Genomic DNA, 21,330 nt, shown 5'->3' with positions numbered 1-21,330 from the left:
ATTGCTTTTGTACATTTTGCTGGGGAAAATTTCTTTAGGATGACAGATTGCAAGCTAGGATTATTCAGCTTCTGGTTCTTCAGAACTCAGACCTCCTCCTCTTACAAAATCTCCCTCCTCCAGACCACACCAGTCAGTGATGGTGTCCTCTTCTGAGCTCACTGCTTTTAGATGGGCTGTTAAAGGCATTCCCAACTGTCATTGTAGATTCCTCAAAAACGCTTCATTGCGTCACAGCAAAATGATTAAAATAAAGGCAATATACTGAATTTTTCTGAAAGCTAAATATGTTTTATTCAAGGGATTCTTCTTTGAGTTTGAAGGTTTTTAAAATTATTTTTATGAAATGATGTAAAAGCAGATCAATTTTTTTTAATGACCTTATTTGACAAGGAAAAAGTTGGCAGCCCTATGTGGGCCCCTAATTTTTCTTTTGGAAGATAACTGGATTATAAAACCAGTGGTCTCTTGACAATTAAAAATATACTGCCTGGGCATTCATCCATATGTTAGAGCAACCAAAACCACTTTTTTATTTTTAAACCCTATCTTGGCCCATAACTCCTCCCTTAACCCACCCTGTGTGAGATGGGGGTGAAGCGCCTCCATTGTTATTGAGGACTTGCAATCTTCCCTAGTTTGGCTGGTTGTGAAAGATTGTGGCTTGGCACTTAACTGGCTAAATGGAATAGCTTTACTTCAGATATACTTATCAATGAGTATAATTTTGAGCCCACTGCAGTCAAAGGTTATCAAAAGCTTGGTTTAATTCAGTCATTCACTGTTTTATTCTACTAACATTTACCAATTACCTTCAACATTCCATGTACTACACTAAGTGTTGGGGATTCAAAAACGATTGTCCTTTAAAAGTTTGTGGTCTGTTTTGACTTCATGTACTTGGATGGGAGAAACTGTATTTTGTATATTCATTCAAAGAATGTGTTAGGAGTATTCGCATCTTGGTTACACATGATGTGCCTTGTAAGCCTGGACAACTTTAAATTCATGTGTTTGCATCAGAGAATCTGTGTAAGGTTTTCTTAGGCAAAGCATATATTATAAACATTCATATCCTTGTTACACACATACTCTGAAAACTTGAAATACTGTTTTGATTTCATTTACTTGAATGGGAGAAACTATTATATTTTTATTCAAAAGATGGTTTGGAAATTTTTCTCAGTTGTCAACAAGATGTATTTTAAAAACATGGACAACTCTCTTGACTTTGTATATGTGCATGGGAGAATTTTTGTAGCACTTTCTCAGTAAAAGAATACGTTGGGAATGTTCCTAACCTTGTTACACCAGATGTACTTAGAAAACTTGGAAAACTCTGTAAAATTCATATGCTTGCAACTGAGAATCTGTGTGCAGTGTGTTCGTCACCAAAAAATGTATTGGGAACTTCCCCACCTTTGTAATACAGGAAAACTGAAAAAAAAAAAAAAAAATCGTTTGTGGTCTGGACAGGAAGACAGACATATCATACATGATTGTATTACAATATGAGAAATGTAGAATGATGATGGAATTATGAACAGAGGAGGTAACTAATTCTTAAAACAAAACAAACCAGTTGCCATCAATTTCAACTCATGTTGGCCCCCTGTATATCAGAGTAGAACTGTGCTCCATAGGGTTTTCAATGGATGTGACCTTTTCAAAGTGTATTACCAGGCCTTTCTTCTGAGGTGCCTCCGGGTAGATTGAAACCACCAACCTTTCAGTTAGGAGCAGAGCAGTTAACCATTTGCACCACCCACATTGCCATCTAATTCTGAGGCGAGCATAAAGGAAGTCTTCCTAGAGATGGTGTTCTGCTCCTTTTTCTTCAGGACACGTGCTTGTGGCATTTTCCTTGTCTAAAAACCCTACCATCCCACTCTCCTACCTTCTCCTTCCCGATTTAAGCATCCCTTCCTCAAAGAAGCATGTCTTGACCTCCAAGAGTTGGAAGGGTTCCTCTTCTTTGTTTTCATAGCACCTGTTCTTTTCCTTCATAGCACTAATCACAATTATAACCAGACAACTGATTGTGTCACCTTTATTATCTTCCCCTACAGGATATATACCCCATGAGGGTGAGGATATATTTGAGGTGGTAGTTTTCTGTTCACCCCCATATCACCAGTTTCTAATACAACTTCTAGCATGTAATAGGTGTTCAACTAGTATTTGTTAAATAAATTAATAACTTTAAAATAGGAGGTAGTCAGGGAAAGTTGTAGGGTAGGGTGGCGGGTGGAAAGGCTGGGACTAAGGCAAGTAAACTAGGAAGAAAGAACACCATGAGTCAATTTCTAAGGCAGCAAGTCACCAGAATGCCGTCTGCAGGGTGAAAGCAGAGTTTGGCGTTCCTAGACCACAAAGGTTAAGGCTAGAGCAGGGAGGGTCTTGTAGGCCAGACTATGCAGGATCATTTGCAATTCTATATTGCCCTGTGCACATATCTATCACTGTAAGCTCCTTCATTCATTCAACAAATATTTAATGAGTAGCTACTGTATGCCAGATGCGATTCTAGGCACTGGGGATTCAATAAGTAAACTAAATAAGATTGTTTATTTGGGGCTAAAGTTTAATAAAAACCTCATCCTCGAGGGTGAGGTCCATGTCTTGGTCATCTCAGGGCCTGCACAGTGCCTGGAAAAGTGTCTGACATGTTTGCCACCCAAAATCTTTGATGAAGGAAAGAAGGAATGAAAGAATGAAGGCAGTGGAATGGCAGGACAATCCCTGAGACTAATATAATTAGAGAAAGGGGTCAACTAGGAGCCAGCCTGGACCAGCCTTGCACTACCCAAGACCCACCCAGTTAGTCAATTCCTGGGCCTTGGTGGTCTTGTGCCCACTTCTTATTATCCCTTTGGTCCCTGCCAAGCCTGCTTGATCCCCCACCAGAGACCAAGTGGAAGCAGTGTTGGTCCCCTTGCTGTGGATGGAACACAGAGGAGGGGCCCTCACTTGGGCTGTCCGGCTGCAGAAAAGGAAAATGATCCCTGTTGTCTAAGCTGAATCCTTGAATGCATTTTACCAAAGACATATCGCTAGACACAGCAATTAGTTTCTATAGAAACTTTTTGAGGGTTGGCTTAGGGACCTAAACACCTTATATAATAATGTTCCTTTAAGAAAATGCTCTTCTGATTTCTAATGATGGTGTGTAGACTTCCAAGGCTAAAAATAAACTGCCTGTATTTCATGTTCCCTGTGCGTATGCTTGATCTAGGGAAAACCTTTGAGGCAAGGACTATGTCTTCTTTGGATCCACCTCTGGGAACCATACACAGGCCAGAACTTAACACTACAGAGTGCCTTGCTCATCAATGTGTGTTGAGTAAGAAGCTAGAAACTGAATTTGGATGTCTGATTTGATCTTGCCCATAGCGGTTTTGGAAAGTGTTGACCATGAATACAAATGACCATCACAGTCATGCTGCCTCATGCCCAGGGTTTCTAAATCATTAACTCAAGAACTGCCCCACAGAGGAAGCATGCCAGTGTGTGGGACTCCACTCCAGTTTGCTCAGGGAGCGTGATCTCCCAGATCTGTCCTTGGTTATGGCCCACAGCCTAGCCTTTCAGTCTCTTGTCAGGAGCAGATTGAGTGACACCTGCTTGCCCAGAACTGACTGAGGAACTTCTGCATTTGGCTCATGGCCCTTTGAGAAAATTTTGCACATTTGACTTTCTTGAGCTCTTCACACATCTGCCTTTGTCTTTAGCACACTGCTGATGAGGTTGGGAGAAAAACAGAATAATCTTTGAGCCTTTTATCTTAACTGATTTCTCTTCTGGCTTTTATTTTTAAGTTGCTTACTGCTTTTTTTCCAGCCCTCACCACAGAATTTGACTGGTGCATTCAGCTCTCAACTTCCTCTTTTTTCTTTTTTGCATTGACATTTGATGTTCTTCACGTCGCTTTGGTTTTCAGCATATAATTTCCATCTTAATTTTGCTCAGTTTCCATTGTAAGAGCTGATTTACTTCTCCGGTCTGTAGTCGCATCAGTAAACATGATGTCACTGTCTGGGTAAGTTAACTGCTTCTCGCTTAGCCCAACTTCGTTTTCCTAGTGCTTCAGTTTCACAGGTTTCAATCATATCTTCCTTATCTTCTCTGCTTCTTGGATATGTGTCCAGATGAGCAGCAAGGATCTCCTCCACCAGGGCTCTCTATGCAGAGTGCTCAAGTGCTTAATTTCCACAAAACAACCTACGTTGCCTTGAATGAGGAGACATCTAATTCTAACTCTAACGCTAACCCTAACCCTAACCCTAGTCAGAGCAAGGCAGCAACACATTCATTTTTCCCAATTACAGTGTTTGCGGAAATATGCTCAGCCACTACATTTTGCAACAGCTCATCCATAACCAGTCAGCTGTGGTTACCATGCATCCTTAAAGAATGATAAATTGCCTCCTGTCCTACGCTTGCCATCAAATCTACCCAGGATCAGCTTCCCAGAGCATTTGGAAGAACGGTTCACTTTTTAAAAGTTGAAAAAACCGGTTTGGGAGAGGTGACGATGAAGCTCACCTGTCTACCAGTACCATCATCATCATCATCATCATCATCTGGCTTGTCTCTAGTAAGTGGTGAATGGGGCAGACAAGATTTTCAGGAACACACATTTTGTAAATATGGATATATCTATTAGGAATATATTAATATGAAATAACCATAAATGAACTAAAAATCATTTATATTTTGTACAAGTAAATAATAATAATAACATCTATTTGCTTAGCATTGTACAATTAGGGAAAAAAAAGATTCACATATATGAGTTTATGTTGCCCACAGCAGTTTTGGAAAGTGTTGACCATGAATGCAAATGACCATCACAGTCATGCTGCCTCATGCCCAAGGTTTCTAAATCATTAACTCAAGAAATGCCCTGCAGAGGAGGCATGCCAGTGTGTGGGACTCCACTTTGCTGGGGTAGCATGATCTCCTTTAAGAAAAAACCCCTTAACACAGGTAAGAGCATTCTCTGTTTACAGATAAGAACACAGAGGCACAGAGTGTCTCTCGGCCAAAGTTACTAGGTTAGTGACTGCCAGTTATGGTTGTTGGTTGCCATCGAGTCATTTCTTACTCACGGCGACCTCATGTGTGCAGAGTAGAACTGCTCCATGGGGTTTTCAAGGCTGTGATCTTTCGGAAGCAGATTGCCAGGTCTTTCTTCTGAGGCACCTCTGAATAGACTCAAACTGTCAACCTTTTGGTTATTAGTCAAGCTATTAACTGCATATGCCACCCAGAGAACCTAGTGACTGCCAGAGTCAGGACTCAAATACTAGTCTTCTGATGCATACCAAGATTCTCTTTATACCATCATACTGTGTGAGCAGGGAGGGGATACAGGAATTTCAGATTTAGAGCCTGGACTGGGGCGATGTTTCATTTATATGGAAAAAGTGTCTTAGAAGAGATTTGACAAGTTCTATTACTATTATTAGATGCCATCAAGTCAGTTCTGACTCATAGCAACCTCATGTACAACAGAACGAAACACTGCCTGTTCCTGCACCATCCTCACAATCGTTGTTATGCTTGAGCCCATTGTCACAGCCACTATGCCAGCCCATCTCATTGAGGGTCTTTCTCTCTTTCACTGACCCTCTACTTTACCAAGCATGATTTCTTCCAGGGACTGATCCCTCCTGGTAACATGTCCACAGTATGTGAGATGTAGTCTCGCCATCCTTGCTTCTAAGGAGCATTCTGGTTGTACTTCTTCCAAGACAGATTTGTTCATTCTTTTGGCAGTCCATGGTATAGTCAATATTCTTTGCCAACACCACAATTCAAAAGTGTCAATTCTTCAGTCTTCCTTATTCATAGTCCAGCTTTCGCATGCATGTGAAGCGACTGAAAACACCATGGCTTGGGTCAAGGGCACCTTAGTCTTCAAGGTGACATCTTTGCTTTTCAACACTGTAAAGAGGTCTTTTGTAGCAGATTTGCCCAATACATCGTTTAATTTCTTTACTGCTGCTTCTGTGGGTGTTGATGGTGGATCCAAGTAAAATGAAATCCTTGATAACTTCAATCTTTTCTCCATTTATCATGATGTTGCTTATTGGTCCAGTGGTGAGGATTTTTGTTTTCTTTATGTTGAGGTGTAATCCATACTGAAGGCTGTTGTCTTTGATCTTCGTCAGTAAGTGCTTCAAGTCCTCTTCACTTTCAGGAAGCAAGGTTGTGTCATCTGCATAATGCAGGTTATTAATGAGTCTTCCTCCAATCCTGATGCCTCGTTCTTCTTCATATAGTCCAGCTTTGTGGATTATTTGCTCAGCATACAGATTGAATAAGTATGGTGAAAGATACAACCCTAACATAATACCTTTCCTGACTTTAAATCATGCAGTATCCCCTTGTTCTGTTCGAATGACTGCCTCTTGATCTATGTACAGGTTCCTCATGAGTACAGTTAAGTATTCTGGGATTCCCATTCTTCACAATGTTATCCATAATTTGTTACGATCCACACAGTCAAATGCCTTTGCATAGTCAATTCTAGGGGTTTCATTTACTTGGACCACAGTCATTGCTTATGGAAGCAGCAGTTAAATCAAATTACATATTGCATTGGGCAACTCTGCTGCAAAAGACCTCTTTAAAGTGTTAAAAAGCAAAGACGTCACTTTGAAGACTAAGGTGTGCCTGACCCAAGACACAGTATTTTCAATTGTCTCGTATGCGTGCGAAAGCTGGACAATGAATAAGGAAGACCAAAGAAGAATTGATACCTTTGAATTATGGTGTGGGTGAAGAATATTGAATATACCATGGGTGCCAGAAGAATGAATAAATCTGTACTGGAAGGGGTACAGCCAGAATGTTCCTTAGAAGCAAGGATGACGAGACTTCATCTCATGTACTTTGGACATGTTATCAGAAGGGACCAGTCATTGGAGAAGGACATCATGCTTGGTAAAGTAGAGGGTCAGTGAAAGAGAGGAAGATCTTCAACGAGATGGACTGACACAGTGGCTACACTGATGGGCTCAAGCATAGCAATGGTTGTGAGGATGGCACAAAGCTGGGCAGTGTTTCGTCCTGTTGTACATAGAGTTGCTGTGAGTTGGAACCAACTCGACAGCACCTAACAACAACAACAACAGGGAATCTTATTATTTTAAGAAAACACATTCTCTTCAAACCAAGGAGCAACACTTAAAGATGTTTGGTAAATGAAGTTCTGTAGAAAGCCTGGTGGTAGCAGGAGGGGTTGTGGAGGATTTCTCTCAGTTCTGATATTCCATTTACATTTAGATAAAACTTGGTAGGGAGGTGTATAGCCAGTTGAAAGGGTAAGTCTGAGTTGGTGTGATCTGAAAAATGCAGACAGTTTATCTGCCTTTAAAAGTCAAAGCCACAATTATCTAGGGTTGACATCTGGAAATGTGTGTGAGAACTTTCTAGCCCTAAAAGTTCCCATCCTACTAGTAGGTCACAGCTTCTAATATGAACTGCCACTTCCCGTCTGTATAAAAGTCTACAATTACAACTATTCTCTGGAATCCTCTCAGCAATGAGAGACATTCCTTGGCTGGTTTAGAAAAACCAGTGCAGATTTGCACTGAGAAAGAAATGCAGTCTGGATGAAGAGCCAATGATTAACAAATTAGGTCAAAAAAGAAAAAGAAAAGGAGGAGAAAAGATGTTTTAAAAACATAATTCTGCTGCAACCTCAAAAATGCTTAAGGGAGGGAGAAGTAGTGTGAGTTAGAAGGTGGGGAGGTGGCACAGCAGCAAATAGGAAACAGGATTAAAGGGAGGAAGAGCTGTCACCAGGAATGGCCTGGCTAAAGGATTGGAATCTTAACCCCAGTCCCTAAGGTCTACATAGCAGTTGTAACTTTCCAAGACTATCCACACTTATTATCTCAACTGGTTAGGAAAAAAAAAAATAAAGACTCAGTACAGTCAGGCAGGCAGGCACTGTTTTCATTTTATAGATGAAGACACTGAGTTTTGGTGAAGTTAAGTGTTTTATCCAGGGTCACAATGCAGGGAGAGCCCAAAGCGGAGGAGCAGTCCCCTGATTCTTAGGCCAGGTCCCTTCCACCAGGGAACACTGCCTCTCCACAAAGGAAAAACGTCTTCATCCAGGCCCTTGGGTAATGGGATTGAGCCAGTAAGAGCTGAGGCGGATGAGTTCCTTGAACTGCTCATCAGAAAAAGATGATGGAAGGAAAAGAACATGTCTGGCAGGGCTGGTGCCAGGGACTCTGGGTGGAAGAGGCTGGAGAGGTCCAGAAGAAATATGAACAGAAACAGGGCTGAAACACTGCTTGGAAGATGAGCAGGGAGAGTCCAATTTGGTAGATGGAAAGGAAAAGGCCAGCTCTGGCAGCTGACAAAGTGTGAAACGAAGGGCAATGGCCCATGGAAAATAACTCTGAGACTTCCTGCTTGAGGAGCCAAAGATATGATGCCATTGCCCACTGCTCCTATCAGGTAAATCCATTCTCTTGGGTAGGCATTGCTTTACAGTTTCAGCAGAGATGCCCAACTGTTTACACAGTCATAATTTTTAAACAGTGTGTTCATCTCACACCAACAGGTGACACATCAAGATGCCCTGTGCAGGCGTGTTGGAGACTAGAGGTACCAGCACAGCTGACTGAGGTGTCAGAGGAGGTGCCCGAGGCAGCCCCATGCTCACCTCCTGGATATTCTGCTTCGCCCGGCTGTCAGAGGGATGCATGATTGTCCCCATCACTTTCATGTTGCCACAGACAACCAGGGCTTCATCTGGTGCCTCCGTATTTATTCCTACTCGGCCATGACAGACAACAGATTCTGGAACTTGTCCTCGCTGCCATAATGCTTCGATGTCATTTTCAAATTGCCCAGGGTTAGAGGCCTGGAAATATATAAATAAATATATTACAATTAAAGTTACAGTAGCAGGAATGGATGATCACATTATTCTTCATAGCGAAGGAAAACAGAATGTTATCCAAGTCTTTCACATGAGAATCATACATTGGAACCTTCTGAGGTATCCGAATAGCTCTGTGGTCTCAGGAGAGCCGCGGAGGCTCCCCTATCTAGTCTGCCTCCCCACTAGCAGGAGCTCTGTATGCCATGGTTTGGAGCATCCAATCTCTATTGCGTATATCTGGAGTTGAGAATGTGGTCCACCATACTGGATGAGTGATAAGGAAGAAGAAGAAAACTCAAAATGACTATCTTTTAAGGAACAATAATAATAATTTAAAACTAGAACATTGCATCAGACTACATTGCAAGTCTATTAAGGTTCAGATAAATAAGAATACCTTGCATTTAGCTAGCCCTTTTATAGTTTCAAAACATTTTCTTATTTATGATTATCTAGTTATGAAGAAATGACAATACAAATGTATTTAATACACCTCAGCTATTCCCTAAACTCTGATAGTGCAGAATAACAATAACAGCTACCTTTGTTATGCACTAATCCACACCCCAATTCTATGAGCTCCATACTATTATGCTCATTTTATTCATACTGAGGCTCAGAAGGGATAAATAAATTGACTCCAAGGCTACCTAGCTAGTAAGGGCTGGAGCTGAAACTATACTTCCTCAGATTATTAAATAATGATTCTAACTTTGTTTGTTTCATGGTATTGCTTACAAGTAGCCGGGGCCAAACGTAGTCTTCAAAGAAAATCCAAGTAAAATCATTGGTCTAGACAAACTTCTGGAGATATTTCTCGTACACAAAATTCCTTACCAAAGAATTTTCAGTTAAACCCCTTTTTTTTAATTCCCCTCTTCCTTACAGCAGCTGAATATATTTCCATGTATCTTTCAGTCAGGGGCTCTAAATCTCCCACAATGAAATTAATTTGTTTTGTAAATTATGATATATTCCTCTAAATGTGATTTTTATGTGTTTGAGACAGGCTGTCACACATTCACATAAACAGTAGGAATGCTGATTATCTAAAAAGTCTGCACTAGGGCAACAACTTCACTTTTTGCCTTTCTTTATGGTATATGGGAGCCCTGGTGGCGCAGTGGTTAAGAGCCCAGGCTGCTAACTAAAAAGTCAGCAGTTCGAAAATCCACCAGCTGTTCCTTGGAAACCGTATAGGGCATTTCTACTCTGTCCTATTGGGTATTGTATCTTTTGGTATTGTTTCAGTGTTTTTTATCATATGCATGTGTTATCAATTAAGAAATAATTAAAAGAAACTACAAAGTATAGTTCTTAGTTTGGGTTCATTTAAGAACTTTTAGATGTTTTCAACTTCCTATTTCACTCCTACCTGTCTGAACCCTGAGCTGCTTGAAGACTTGATAGAGAAAAGCAGTGAGAGAATGTAAAGCAACAACTTTCAACATTATTTTGTGTGAATTCACTTGAACAAAGAGCTTTTCTGCAAAGCCCCTAGAGACCCCCTGATTGTAAATGGCAAATTGGCTTTGACTCAAATCCTTTTATAGCAAGCAATCAACTAAATCCAAAGGTATGCCATATAAAATGTTGATGTATTTTGCTCTGCTTTGAACATAATGAGCCACTTCAAGGAAACAAAATAGGACAGTGATGGATTTTTTTCCTTAATGAGCTTTGGGATAATTATTATCATGTTGGTAACTTGATACCGGAATAGCAGATGTATATAGTAGATTTGATTTTTTGGAATAATTACTACAATCTCACTTGGCTTATATCAATCCCTAAAATATATTCAAATCATTTTGGAAAGGGCCACAGATCTACAATGTTCTATGAAGGGATTCTCATCAGTTAGAGGAAATGTTACTATAAGATCTGTGAACTTATTACCCTTCTCTGGAATCTGCAATCTTAATTATGTCAAAGCAAACTGTAATAGACTACTTTTGGAATTATGAAGTTGGTGGCACAAAGAGTTAAGCACTCAACTGCTAACCAAATGGTTGGTGGTTGGAAATCACTCAGGAGCTCCGCGGGAGCCAAGAAAACCCTATGGGGCAGTTCTACTCTGTCACGTGGGGCGGCAGTGAGTGGGAATGGACTTGATGGTACCTAACAACAACATTCACATGCAGCTCAATAGTGGCTGGTTTCTGTCAACACACCAAAGTGAATTACTTCAAGTTTCTAAAACACTTTTATTATTTGTCTCATAGCTTTATATAGTTAGGGAAAACCTGAACATTCTAGTCTAAGTTATGACACAAACTGGCTGTGTGGCCTTGGGGCAGTCACTTAACCTTTCTGTACCAGTTTCCTTCTCTGAAGAATAACAATGTCTTCTTACCCATCTCAGAGGGCTATTGAGGGAATTAATTGAAATCATGTGCACTTTGCAAAAACTTTTGAGAAGTTTCTTATACATGTAAGGAAATAAAACAATATAATAGTCTCAAATTCATCCTCAACACTCTGTTAGGTACAGCAACCATTGTTCAACCTGTGATCGCTTAGTCTGCTCTCCTTAGGAACACATCTGCTATCTCCCTTTTCTTTAATATACATGGGACTGGGCTTCAAAGTTGCATCATTCCAGTGGACTCCGTTCACAAAAGGGACCCTGGTGGCACAAAGGTTAAGCATTCATTTGCTAACCAAAAGGTTGGAGGGCCAGAAGAAAGACCTGGCAACCTGTTCTCTTAAAGATTACAGCCTAGAAAACCCTGTGGGGCAGTTTACTCTGTCACATGGGGTGCTGTGATTTGAAATCTACTGCACCTAACACCCATTCACAAACAATACAATGCAAATGGTGCCCCCTGCAGGTGCTTGGAATAGGAAACAGCATTAGCAGTAATTTGGGGCTGACTCTGTTTAAGCTTAGAATGGAAAGCTGGAATGTATTTGCTTTGCTATTGTTTGGACTTCTAAAGCAGCAGCTCAGGAGCCCAAAAGGAGAGCTTAAGTTGAGGAAGGCAGCTCAGAGTAAATCAGTTTTTGCACCTTTCTGAAAGGGCTACAGAAAATGAGCCTAGAAATGCTCTCTGCCAATGGTACTCAAAGCGTGGTCCGCAAGTAATGAAGTTACTCCCGAGGTTCACCCTTCAGCCAAAGACTAGACAGCCCCATAAAATAAAATGAGACTAATGGGGCACACCAGTCCAGGGACAAGGACTAGCAGGCAGGAGGGGAGAGAAAAGCTGGTAATAGGGAACCCAAGGTTGAGAAGGGAGAGTGTTGACTTGTCGTGGGGTTGTTAACCAATATCATAAAACAATATATGTACTAACTGTCTAATGAGAAACTATTTGTCCTGTAAACCTTCATCTAAAGTACAATAAAATAAATAAATAAACACACACACACACAAAGTGTGGTCCACAGACCAGCAGCAGTAGCATTATCCGGAAGCTGGTTAGAAATGCCCGTTCTCGGGCATCCCAGACTTAGACTGAATTAAAAAATGTGGGGGTGGGGACTAGATATCTGTGCTTTAACAAGCTCTCCAGGGGGATTCTGATTCACAATAAAGTTTGAGAAATACTTTTTTATGACATACACTCCTGGTCATGAGTTACCCCTTCCATGATTGGCAGGAAGCTCTGTGGAGTACAGAGCAAAACAGACATTGCTCCACAAACTGACTCCTTTGGGTAAATAAAACTTCATCTGAACTCTAGGAGAGGTTTGTGTGTTGTGGGTGAGAGGGAGTTTTGTGGTCGGAAATGGAAAGTGCCCGTGAAAAGGGAGATGATATATGGGACAGCTCTCTGCTAACCCCCCTCTCTCTATCCTTGCATCCGCATGATCTCTACTGTGTTTCCTTGCCCTCTGAGTGCTGATTTCCCACCTCGTGGCAATGTGGTTTGCAGAGCAGTAAAGGAGGAGTTCTTGGGGACATGCCCATTTCTACTCTTCTGGAAAAGAAACTGGAATAATATATTAGGTTTTAAAATAAGGAAACCCTAGCAGGTCTTTGAAAGGCAAACAAAGGTAATCATCTCTCCCGTTTGTAACACAGCACTCCTAACCAGGTTTAATTATGTGTTTAAGACGGAAAGTGGAGCTGAAGCAAAGCCTAGTAATTAACAAGGGGACGCTGAAGGAACTCACTGGGGATGGCTCCCAAAAACAAAGACCTAGGAAATAAATCTGTTCTTTGGCCATAAACCTTAATTTCCATTAAATTGGTCAATTTACATTACAGAACCATAATACACTTCTAAAGCTGTTTTGATTGACCACTCAGATAAACAATCATTGGGTCCTGCCCACCACTATCTCTCCAAGGATAATTCAGCCAAGTTTGGTCTCTGAACCCACCCCGCCCCCGGAGACCTAAAACTCATCTAGGTCCAATCCTCGTACAATCGTCCTCACCAAATAGTAAAACATTAATCTCTCTATTTGGAGGAACAGGTTCTTAGGCCACAAAATGAATCGAGATTTGCTAAATGCAGTTTTCAGTTTTCCATTTAATGTGGTCAGGTCTTGTAACATTTTTAAGTGCCAAATTTTCTTCCCATCCTACATTCTGGAGCTCAAACTAACAGACGAGGACATAGCCAAAGACGCTCTTTTATACAATGTAGGCTAGTCTGCCCTCTGCCCAACCCATGATGCCTATAGCTGTGAGCACCCTCTGGAATCTCAGGGGCAGGAGATGTGTTCTGTGGATGTTCCTAAGGCTCACTGATTCAATAGTGCCATTTCTTCAATTCAGGTTTTCTCTTTTGATTTAAACGTCAAATGGTTAAATAGACTCAAAAGTTTGCATTCATTTTCACTTTCTGTGTTTTGTGGTTAAAATGAAATAATACCAGCAAGATATTTCAAGTTTGGGGGCTAAGGGTTTGTGTTATTACCATTATTATTCTTCTTATTGATGTTAGGGCAAACTTTGTATTACTCAGCACACTTGTAGAGTAGGACATTGTCTCTAACCAAAAATTATGGCTAGGAAAAAGCTACCAAATCTGAAAAACAATCATTAAAAAAAAAAAAAATTCAGTGAATAACATGACACCAAATCTATACAAGATAGAATTTGTTTAGTATTCATACTGAATATGAATTGCAGCATCTTTCAGCTGCTCTAAGTCATCATCATGAGCTAAATTATCAATGTGCTCTGGAAATGAAGAGATGCCAGTTAATAAACAGCTGTGGTTAATAGAATGCAGAGAGTAGAGCTCCCTTTAGTATTGTTGTGTGACTATGCAACAGCTGTGGTATGCCTTTTCAAGGGACACCAGCAGGAAATGGAGAGACCTTGCCAACAGGTAAATTATTCAAAGTAGGCAGGTGACTAGGCATACTGTCTAATTCAAGTATGAGCTAGCAGCTCAGGGGAGCACTTTCATGATATCCAGTCTATGCTAATTCTGAAAAGAGAGGCACTATCTGTCTTCATTCCTTCATATTAGAATTCAGAAATCAACAACCAGCCTGGGTTTCCAGATTTTACTTTAAATCAAATGTGTTAGTGAAGCAACGCAATACCAGATTGTATTAGGCGAGATGTCTAAAATGACCCTGATCCCTGCTAAGGGATGGACCAGGCAGCTTTGCAATTGGCTTATGACCAAAGGAGAGAGCCCCACCTCCCCCTGTCCCAGAGAAACCTCATTTGCCACAGGTTATATCAGGGCCCCAAAAACACAGCCCAGGGCATGCATCCTCCCAGGCACATAGCCCAATCCTCCTCGGAGACATCTGTACACAGAAGTGTTTTACTTCATTCCCATCATTACTTCACCTCCATTAAAACTTTGAGATGCAGTTTAAGGATTTCCACTAATAGGTGGCTTATTATTTTTGACAGACTAAAAGAACTACACTGAGTGCGCTTTGTTTCAGAATAGCTTGACGCAAGCAAAGAAAGACTCTACTTCCCAAATAGGCAGATTTTCTCCCCAGGGACTAACAGTCACATACCTGGGCATGCCCATAATGAACAATTTTCCCTGTTGGAGTTTCCATGTTCTCTCTGTCTCATTTCAAAGACCATGACAACATAGCCCCTCCCAGGGCTGCCAGGCCATGTGGTTACCTGTTACCTCATGTCCCTGGGCATTCTCAGCAGCAGCCAGCCTGACCTCACACAGCTGCAGCTACCGCTGCCAGCAGCTTTATGTTTTCGTGGCTGCCAAGGCTCGTGTCCACAGCTGTGGCCAATCATTCATTCAGCCAAATATGCTGAACAATGACTGTGCTAGGCAATGACCCAGATGCCCCTGGGGTCACCAGTCACTTTTAGGCAGGGAAATGGCTTCCTGTCACCCTCCCCACCTTATGGGGTGCCCTGTAGGCTTTGAGGTCAGAGAGAACCGGGTTGTAATACAGACTCCCTCATTACAAACTGTGTGATCATGGATGAGTGAGTTAGCCTCTTGAGATTCACTTCCTCTGGATGTAAAGAATACAATGATGCTATGTATAAATTATTTAGCCCAGTACCTAGAACATAGTGTAGAAAGCAGGGTTTCTCAACCTCAGCACTATTGACATATTCAGTTGGACAATTCTTTGTCATGGGGTCTGTCCTGCATATTGTACCGTGTCTAGCAGTATCCCTGGCCTCTACTCACAACATACCAGTAGCAACCCCTCTCAGCTGTGACAATCAAAAATGTCTTCAGATATTGCCAAATGTCCTTTGGGAAACAAAATCACCCTCAGTTGAGAACCATTGTGTAAAAACTAAAATAATGGGATCCACTATTACTATTACTATCATTATCTTCATCATCATCAATGGAGAGCTAGCATATTTCAAGCATGCCATTGAAAATACAAGGCATGTAGGATCCAGAGAAATCACAGAGCTTAACTTACCCGTACAATGATCCTTTCAGAGATGTGGGCAGACAACAAATAGAACTGGTCTTGGTTAGCAGCATACAGTCCAACCACCAACATGAAGTATCTAATTCAGGAACAGCAGAGCAATGCAAACACATCAGGGCCCAGATGCGAAATATGTACAATCAAATACCACCCAACAGCTAATTAACAGTGAATTTACCTAGAAGGGTTTGTGAATGTAAAGATTGCCTTTTTTCTTCTGCTCTAAGCTGCCCCTCCTGCAAAATGAGAGAGCAGTTGGTTCACTAGTTATTGTTCTGGGTCAGCCCTTTGCCTGGCTTGAGTTATCTGCAAATTGCTTTGCAGGCCCAAAAGCAGCAGGAATGCAGACTTCGCTGGGGAGGCACCGCGGTGGGAAACTTGGCTCAGCTCATCTGTGCTGACTTGGTGCAAGCCTCACTGTGCTATGTTTCAGGGCCCGCAGCACAGCACTGCTTATACACACATGCACAGAACAGGAAGCCACCTTAGAGGTGCCTTTATCCAGAGCCCCCCAAGCCACATGTCCTAGACTTAATGGAGGGCAGCCCAGCAGTTTGCCCACCCACACAGGATCCTTCCCACCACAGCTGCTCTGAGCCCTGTATGCTGCACCTTCCACAGCCTTGGTCATATCTTTAGCCGAAGACTTGAACCCTCCCTTCCAATTGTTTCCTAGACAATCTTCATCACTATTATTCATCACTGTTATTTCAATTGCTTCTTCCCATGTATCACTGATAAGAACTTTAGACCATCTTGTGAAAGTCAAAACAAAAACTATCCCTATCAGAGAAACTTTTGCTTTAACAACTGCATGAAAAAGCTCCATCAACTTCCTCTATAACACCCTATAGATTCTCCAGTCCCTAGAGAATGAGAGTTCTTCCATCTATCTAAAGTAAATCAATAATAGTGATATTTGTTATCATTATTATTACTCTTGTAATAATATTGTGTACTCAAAATGTGTCACTCACTAAACAGTTTACCTACATTATTTCATTTAGATCCTCAAAACAACCCTACTGAAGCAGGATATTGTTACTGTTTCCATTTTACAGAATAGAAAAGTGAGTCTCAGAAGGATTAAGTTACATGCCCAACCTCACCCAGCTAGTAATGGCAGAATCAAATATTCAAATTTAATTCTGCCCAACTCCAAAACGTAAGTTCTAAGCAAGCGTTTCTCAAACCTGTGCCTGCATCAGAACCACCTGGAGGGTGGGTTAAAATACAAATGACTGGGCTGCACCCCTGAGTTTTTGATTCAGTAGGTGTAGGATGAGGGCTGAAAATTTGCATTTCTAACAAGTTCCCAGCTGATGCCCACTCTGCCGGTTCTGAGACCATGCTTTGAGAACCATAGGTCTAAATATTAATGCAAATCTCTCTTTTTTTTTTAATCAAAAAGGTTATAGGAGAGCTCCAGGCCTCAGAGCATAATACTGGCAACTAGCACACAGATGTGTGAGATTCAGTCAATCCTCAACCCTCTGATGGAGAATCCTGGAGGGAATCAAGGCAAGCAGAGTTAGGGCTGGGCAGGAGGGTGGGCATTTCAGGGAGTGAAGACGGAAAAAGAAAGGTGTCCAATGGACGGCAAATGAGATATGAAAAAAACTGACAGGAATCCCTGAGTGGTGCAGATGGTTAATGCCCTAGGCTGCTAACCAGAAGGCTGAAGGTTTGAATCCACCAAGAGGCACCTTGGAAGAAAGGCCTGACAATCTACTCCTGAAAAACCAACCATTTAAAACTTTATGGAGCACAGTTCTACTCTGACACAGACAAGGCGCCATGAGTCAGAATTTACTTGACAACAACTTTATTTATTTTTTTCATAAACTGACAGAGTCAGAGAAGAGAGGAAAGTGGCTCAGGGAGGCCAAGAAGATTAGAAGGGCCTCAGAAGAGCACTGCCCCATCTACTAAACTTCCCACCAGCCTGGAGTGGACACAGTGATGCCAGTACCTCTGATCGGGATTTGGTTTTCCCTTCTTTCTCATGTTATTTGCTGTGGTTTCACTGAAGTGTAATCTTCCCAGCGTTACTTTGGTGACCTGGTCAGCCAGTAGTTCGATTCTAAAACAAACAGCAAAAACACCAAGAGATCGTAAGAGAGCACAGAGTCTTTGATCATATGTAACCCGTTCTTAGATTCTCAGGTATGTTCAGTTCCCAGTTCTCATCACACTGCTGAGGACAGTTCATCCCAGTCACAGATTACTACTAAACTATCCACAGCATAGTCAGGAATGGCTGCCAGCGAAGGCCACAGAATAACCTTGAATGGTAAGAAATGTTCATTCAGCAGAAGAGCAAGTCCAGAGTTTCTGACTCATAAGTGTCTTATGCTCCATATACCACAAATGGGTTCTTTCAGCACCACAAGGGGGAGAAAAGATATAATTTATTTATGTCTCTCTGCCACTGCTGCTGCAGCGTTATCTCCTGACTGAAGGAATTTCTCTAGGTTTCCTGTGAACTCCTTCACCTCTTCACACATTTACCCTCTTCTGGAGACCACACACAGCCTGCCCCCGCAAGAAAGATCCAGATGTGCCAGGCAAGTTAACGGCTGTGTTTGCAGAAGTGGTTCCTGTTTGAACATCAGAGGGAGCCACTCTTCTGGTCTGGACAGGCTGTGGGATCATCATCTTCCCAGCCCAAATGGGATTGACTCGGGGTCAAAACAGTGAGATGTTTCAACTGCACCAGAGGCCATCAAGTCAGTTCTGACTCATGGCAACACCATGTATGTCAGAGTAGAACTGTGCTCCATAGGGTTGTCAATGGATGATTTCTCAGAAGATCTCCAGACCTTTTTTCCAAGGTGTCTCTGGGTGGACTCAAATCTCTAACCTTTCAGTTAGCAGCCAAGTGAGTTAACGATTTACACCACCTCAACTGTACCCATCCTCCCTTGACAGATCCATCAAAAAGGAAATCCCACTCCAGGTCATTCTATGGAGAGAACTCTAGCCTTGGACCTCCATATTTCTTTGTATAGTCCAAGTCATATATGTTTTCTATCTTGTAGCAAACTATCAATGTAGCTTTAAGAAAAAAGAAAAAATGAATTATAAGTATAGCATGGATCAAAAAAAAAAAACTCAAACCAAACCCACTGCCATTTAGTCTATTCCAACTCATAGTGACCCTATAGGACAGAGTAGAACTGCGCAGCAGGGTTTCCAAGGAGCAGATGGTAGATTCGAACTGCTGACTTCTTGGTTAGTAGCCAAACAATTAACCACTGTGCCACCAGGGACCCAGCATGGATCCAGAACCTTGAAATTAATTCACTCAGCATGAGCACTGTACTTATTTAAATGAGAATTTAAAAGAAAAATCCATCCATAATCTATCTCAAGGAAGCAAGGTTGTTAACAAGATTGTTAGTAATAAATGATTATAAAAATAATGATAAAAATAAATCTTTTTATAAAGAATTTTTTGCAATTACTTCAATGCATTTTATCAATTTTAATTTTGTTGGTTTTTTGCAATTACTTCAATGCATTTTATCAATTTTAATTTTGTTCGTAGGCACTTGTTCATAATATTAATGTATTATTACTAATTTGGTTTCTAAGGCAGGTTTGGTTTTAAATAAGCAAGATAAATTGGACAACAGGTCTTCTTCCTAAAACATTCACAAAGGCATTCAGAAAACAAATTCTTACTTAACAGGATTGAAAATCTTTTTGCTTCTATCTGCTTGGGACTGTTCAATAGCAATTATTTGATTGGTGGCTTCTACCTGTATGGAACAACAAAAAAGTAAAATTCATTAACAGATAATGTTCAAGAACTTAAAAAGTTTTCCAAGATACCATGGTAGGCGCTGGACGGGAGGGGCAGGTCACTGAAAAACACATAAGGCAATGCACCTGCCTGAAAGCAGTGTGCTCTTCCTGAGAAAAGAAATAAACACCTGTAAAATTAAACAATGGAAACACAAGACGACAGAGTATTTCAGAAAAGCAATGTATACAGAGAAGGCTAGGAAATGATCAAAACATCAGAAGCCAGACCAGATTCAAGATGGTGGCCTACTCAGATGAACCATGCCGTCACTCTACAGCAAAGACCCGAGAAACAAAGTGAAACCGATACAGATGACAACCCTGGAACTCTGAGCATCAAATGAAAGGATATAGAATTAGATCAAACACTGATTGGGCAAAGAAACTGAATGACAACAGTGAATGGGGATAAATATGGAGTAGAGGTACCCTGCCAGACAGCCCCACACAGCGCAGCCATTTTGAGATAAAGCCAGCAGCGACTCTGGGTGAGAAGAGCATAATAGGAAGACAAGATCACGGAACTCCCAATAGGAGACAGAGACAGAGAAACTGCCGACATACCGAGAGTGAAGCAATGTGCGCAGGACATGAACTGGAGATAAGGAGGGGAAGTACAGAAGGAGGTTGAGAGCTTCAGGGATCCTGGCATACACAGAGCAGAGAGGGAGCCAGGCCCAGAGACTCTCCAGTGGTGGTACCTGATGGTAGAGCGGATGGTGAGAAAAGAGCAATAGACAAACTCCCACTTTTTTTCCTCTCTCTCCCCTCCTCCCCAGCCACTGCCCCACCCATCCTCACTGGAGAGAGCAGCTGCACAACACCTAGTTGCCCGTCCTGCCCCCACTTCAGATAGGGCATCTGTGACCCCCAGCCTACTCTTCCTCCCCTCCCCTACTGGAAAGAGCACCTGTGGGACCCCTCGGCCAACTGCCCAACCTCCTTCCCCACCAGCGAGAGTGCCTGCATGATCCCCCGTCACTCACTCCACCCCCTTTCTGCTGGACAGTACAGCTGTGCAGCCACCACTCTCCAATCCTTCCCCAATCCCACCAGAGAGAGTGGTGCACTCCTCACTGCCAACCACCTCACCCCTCCCTCACCATAGAGAGTGCCTGCACAACCCCTAGTCACCTGCCCCACCCCTTTCCCATCAGGGAGAGCACCTGCCCCCCCTCCGGCCAAATGCCCTGCCCCTCCCCCACCAGGAGAGTGCCTGTGTGCCCCCTAGATGACTGCTCTGTTCCCCCTCGACAGAGGGGGCACCTTAGTGCACCCCGAACACCTGTCTGGCTCCTTGCCTGTTGCCCACCCCCCGGTAAACAACTGTGAGCATTCCCATACCACTGAATAGCACTTGCCCAGTAGGCCTTCAGCCATCTCATACATAAAAAAAACAGTGACAAGGGCTCGCCCTGCCCACTGTTGCCCCATCCAACTGTGGGCAGGAAGTAAACCTCCTGTGCCACTAGACAAGTAATCACTAAAGTACACCCAACTCGCCTGCACTGATAATCAAAATGAAACAAAACCAGAAAAATCTTAAATAAATAAAACAACACCTTAGTGCCTCAGAGACAGCAGACAATGTCAAATCATATAAAGAAACAAGACAAGGTGGCTCAATCAAATGACCAAAATAAAGGGGCAGAAAATCTTTCAGAGGAAGAGATAGTAATGGAACTGCCTGATAAGGAATTCAAAAGGCTTATACACAGGGTCCTCGAGAGATCAAGGAAAACATAGACAAA

The 21,330-nt window shown here is 42.0% G+C and overlaps 1 protein-coding gene across 1 annotated transcript in view; it reads right to left on the bottom strand.

Moving 5' to 3' along the window:
• The window catches only part of MYRFL (myelin regulatory factor like), a 161,409-nt gene that overhangs the window by 61,960 nt on the left and 78,119 nt on the right, over positions 1–21,330 (bottom strand). The window contains exons 8-11 of the mRNA XM_012558404.2: positions 19,457–19,533; positions 17,742–17,852; positions 15,758–15,848; positions 8,690–8,890 (exon numbers count right to left, since the gene is read on the bottom strand). Coding sequence (XP_012413858.1) covers positions 8,690–8,890; positions 15,758–15,848; positions 17,742–17,852; positions 19,457–19,533 — 480 coding nt within the window. The remainder of the gene's footprint in view (positions 1–8,689; positions 8,891–15,757; positions 15,849–17,741; positions 17,853–19,456; positions 19,534–21,330) is intronic.

This window comes from Trichechus manatus, unplaced genomic scaffold (assembly GCF_000243295.1).
Source record: "Trichechus manatus latirostris isolate Lorelei unplaced genomic scaffold, TriManLat1.0 scaffold00164, whole genome shotgun sequence".
Classification (NCBI taxonomy): Eukaryota; Metazoa; Chordata; class Mammalia; order Sirenia; family Trichechidae; genus Trichechus; species Trichechus manatus.
This window is presented reverse-complemented; position numbering and strand designations above follow the sequence as displayed.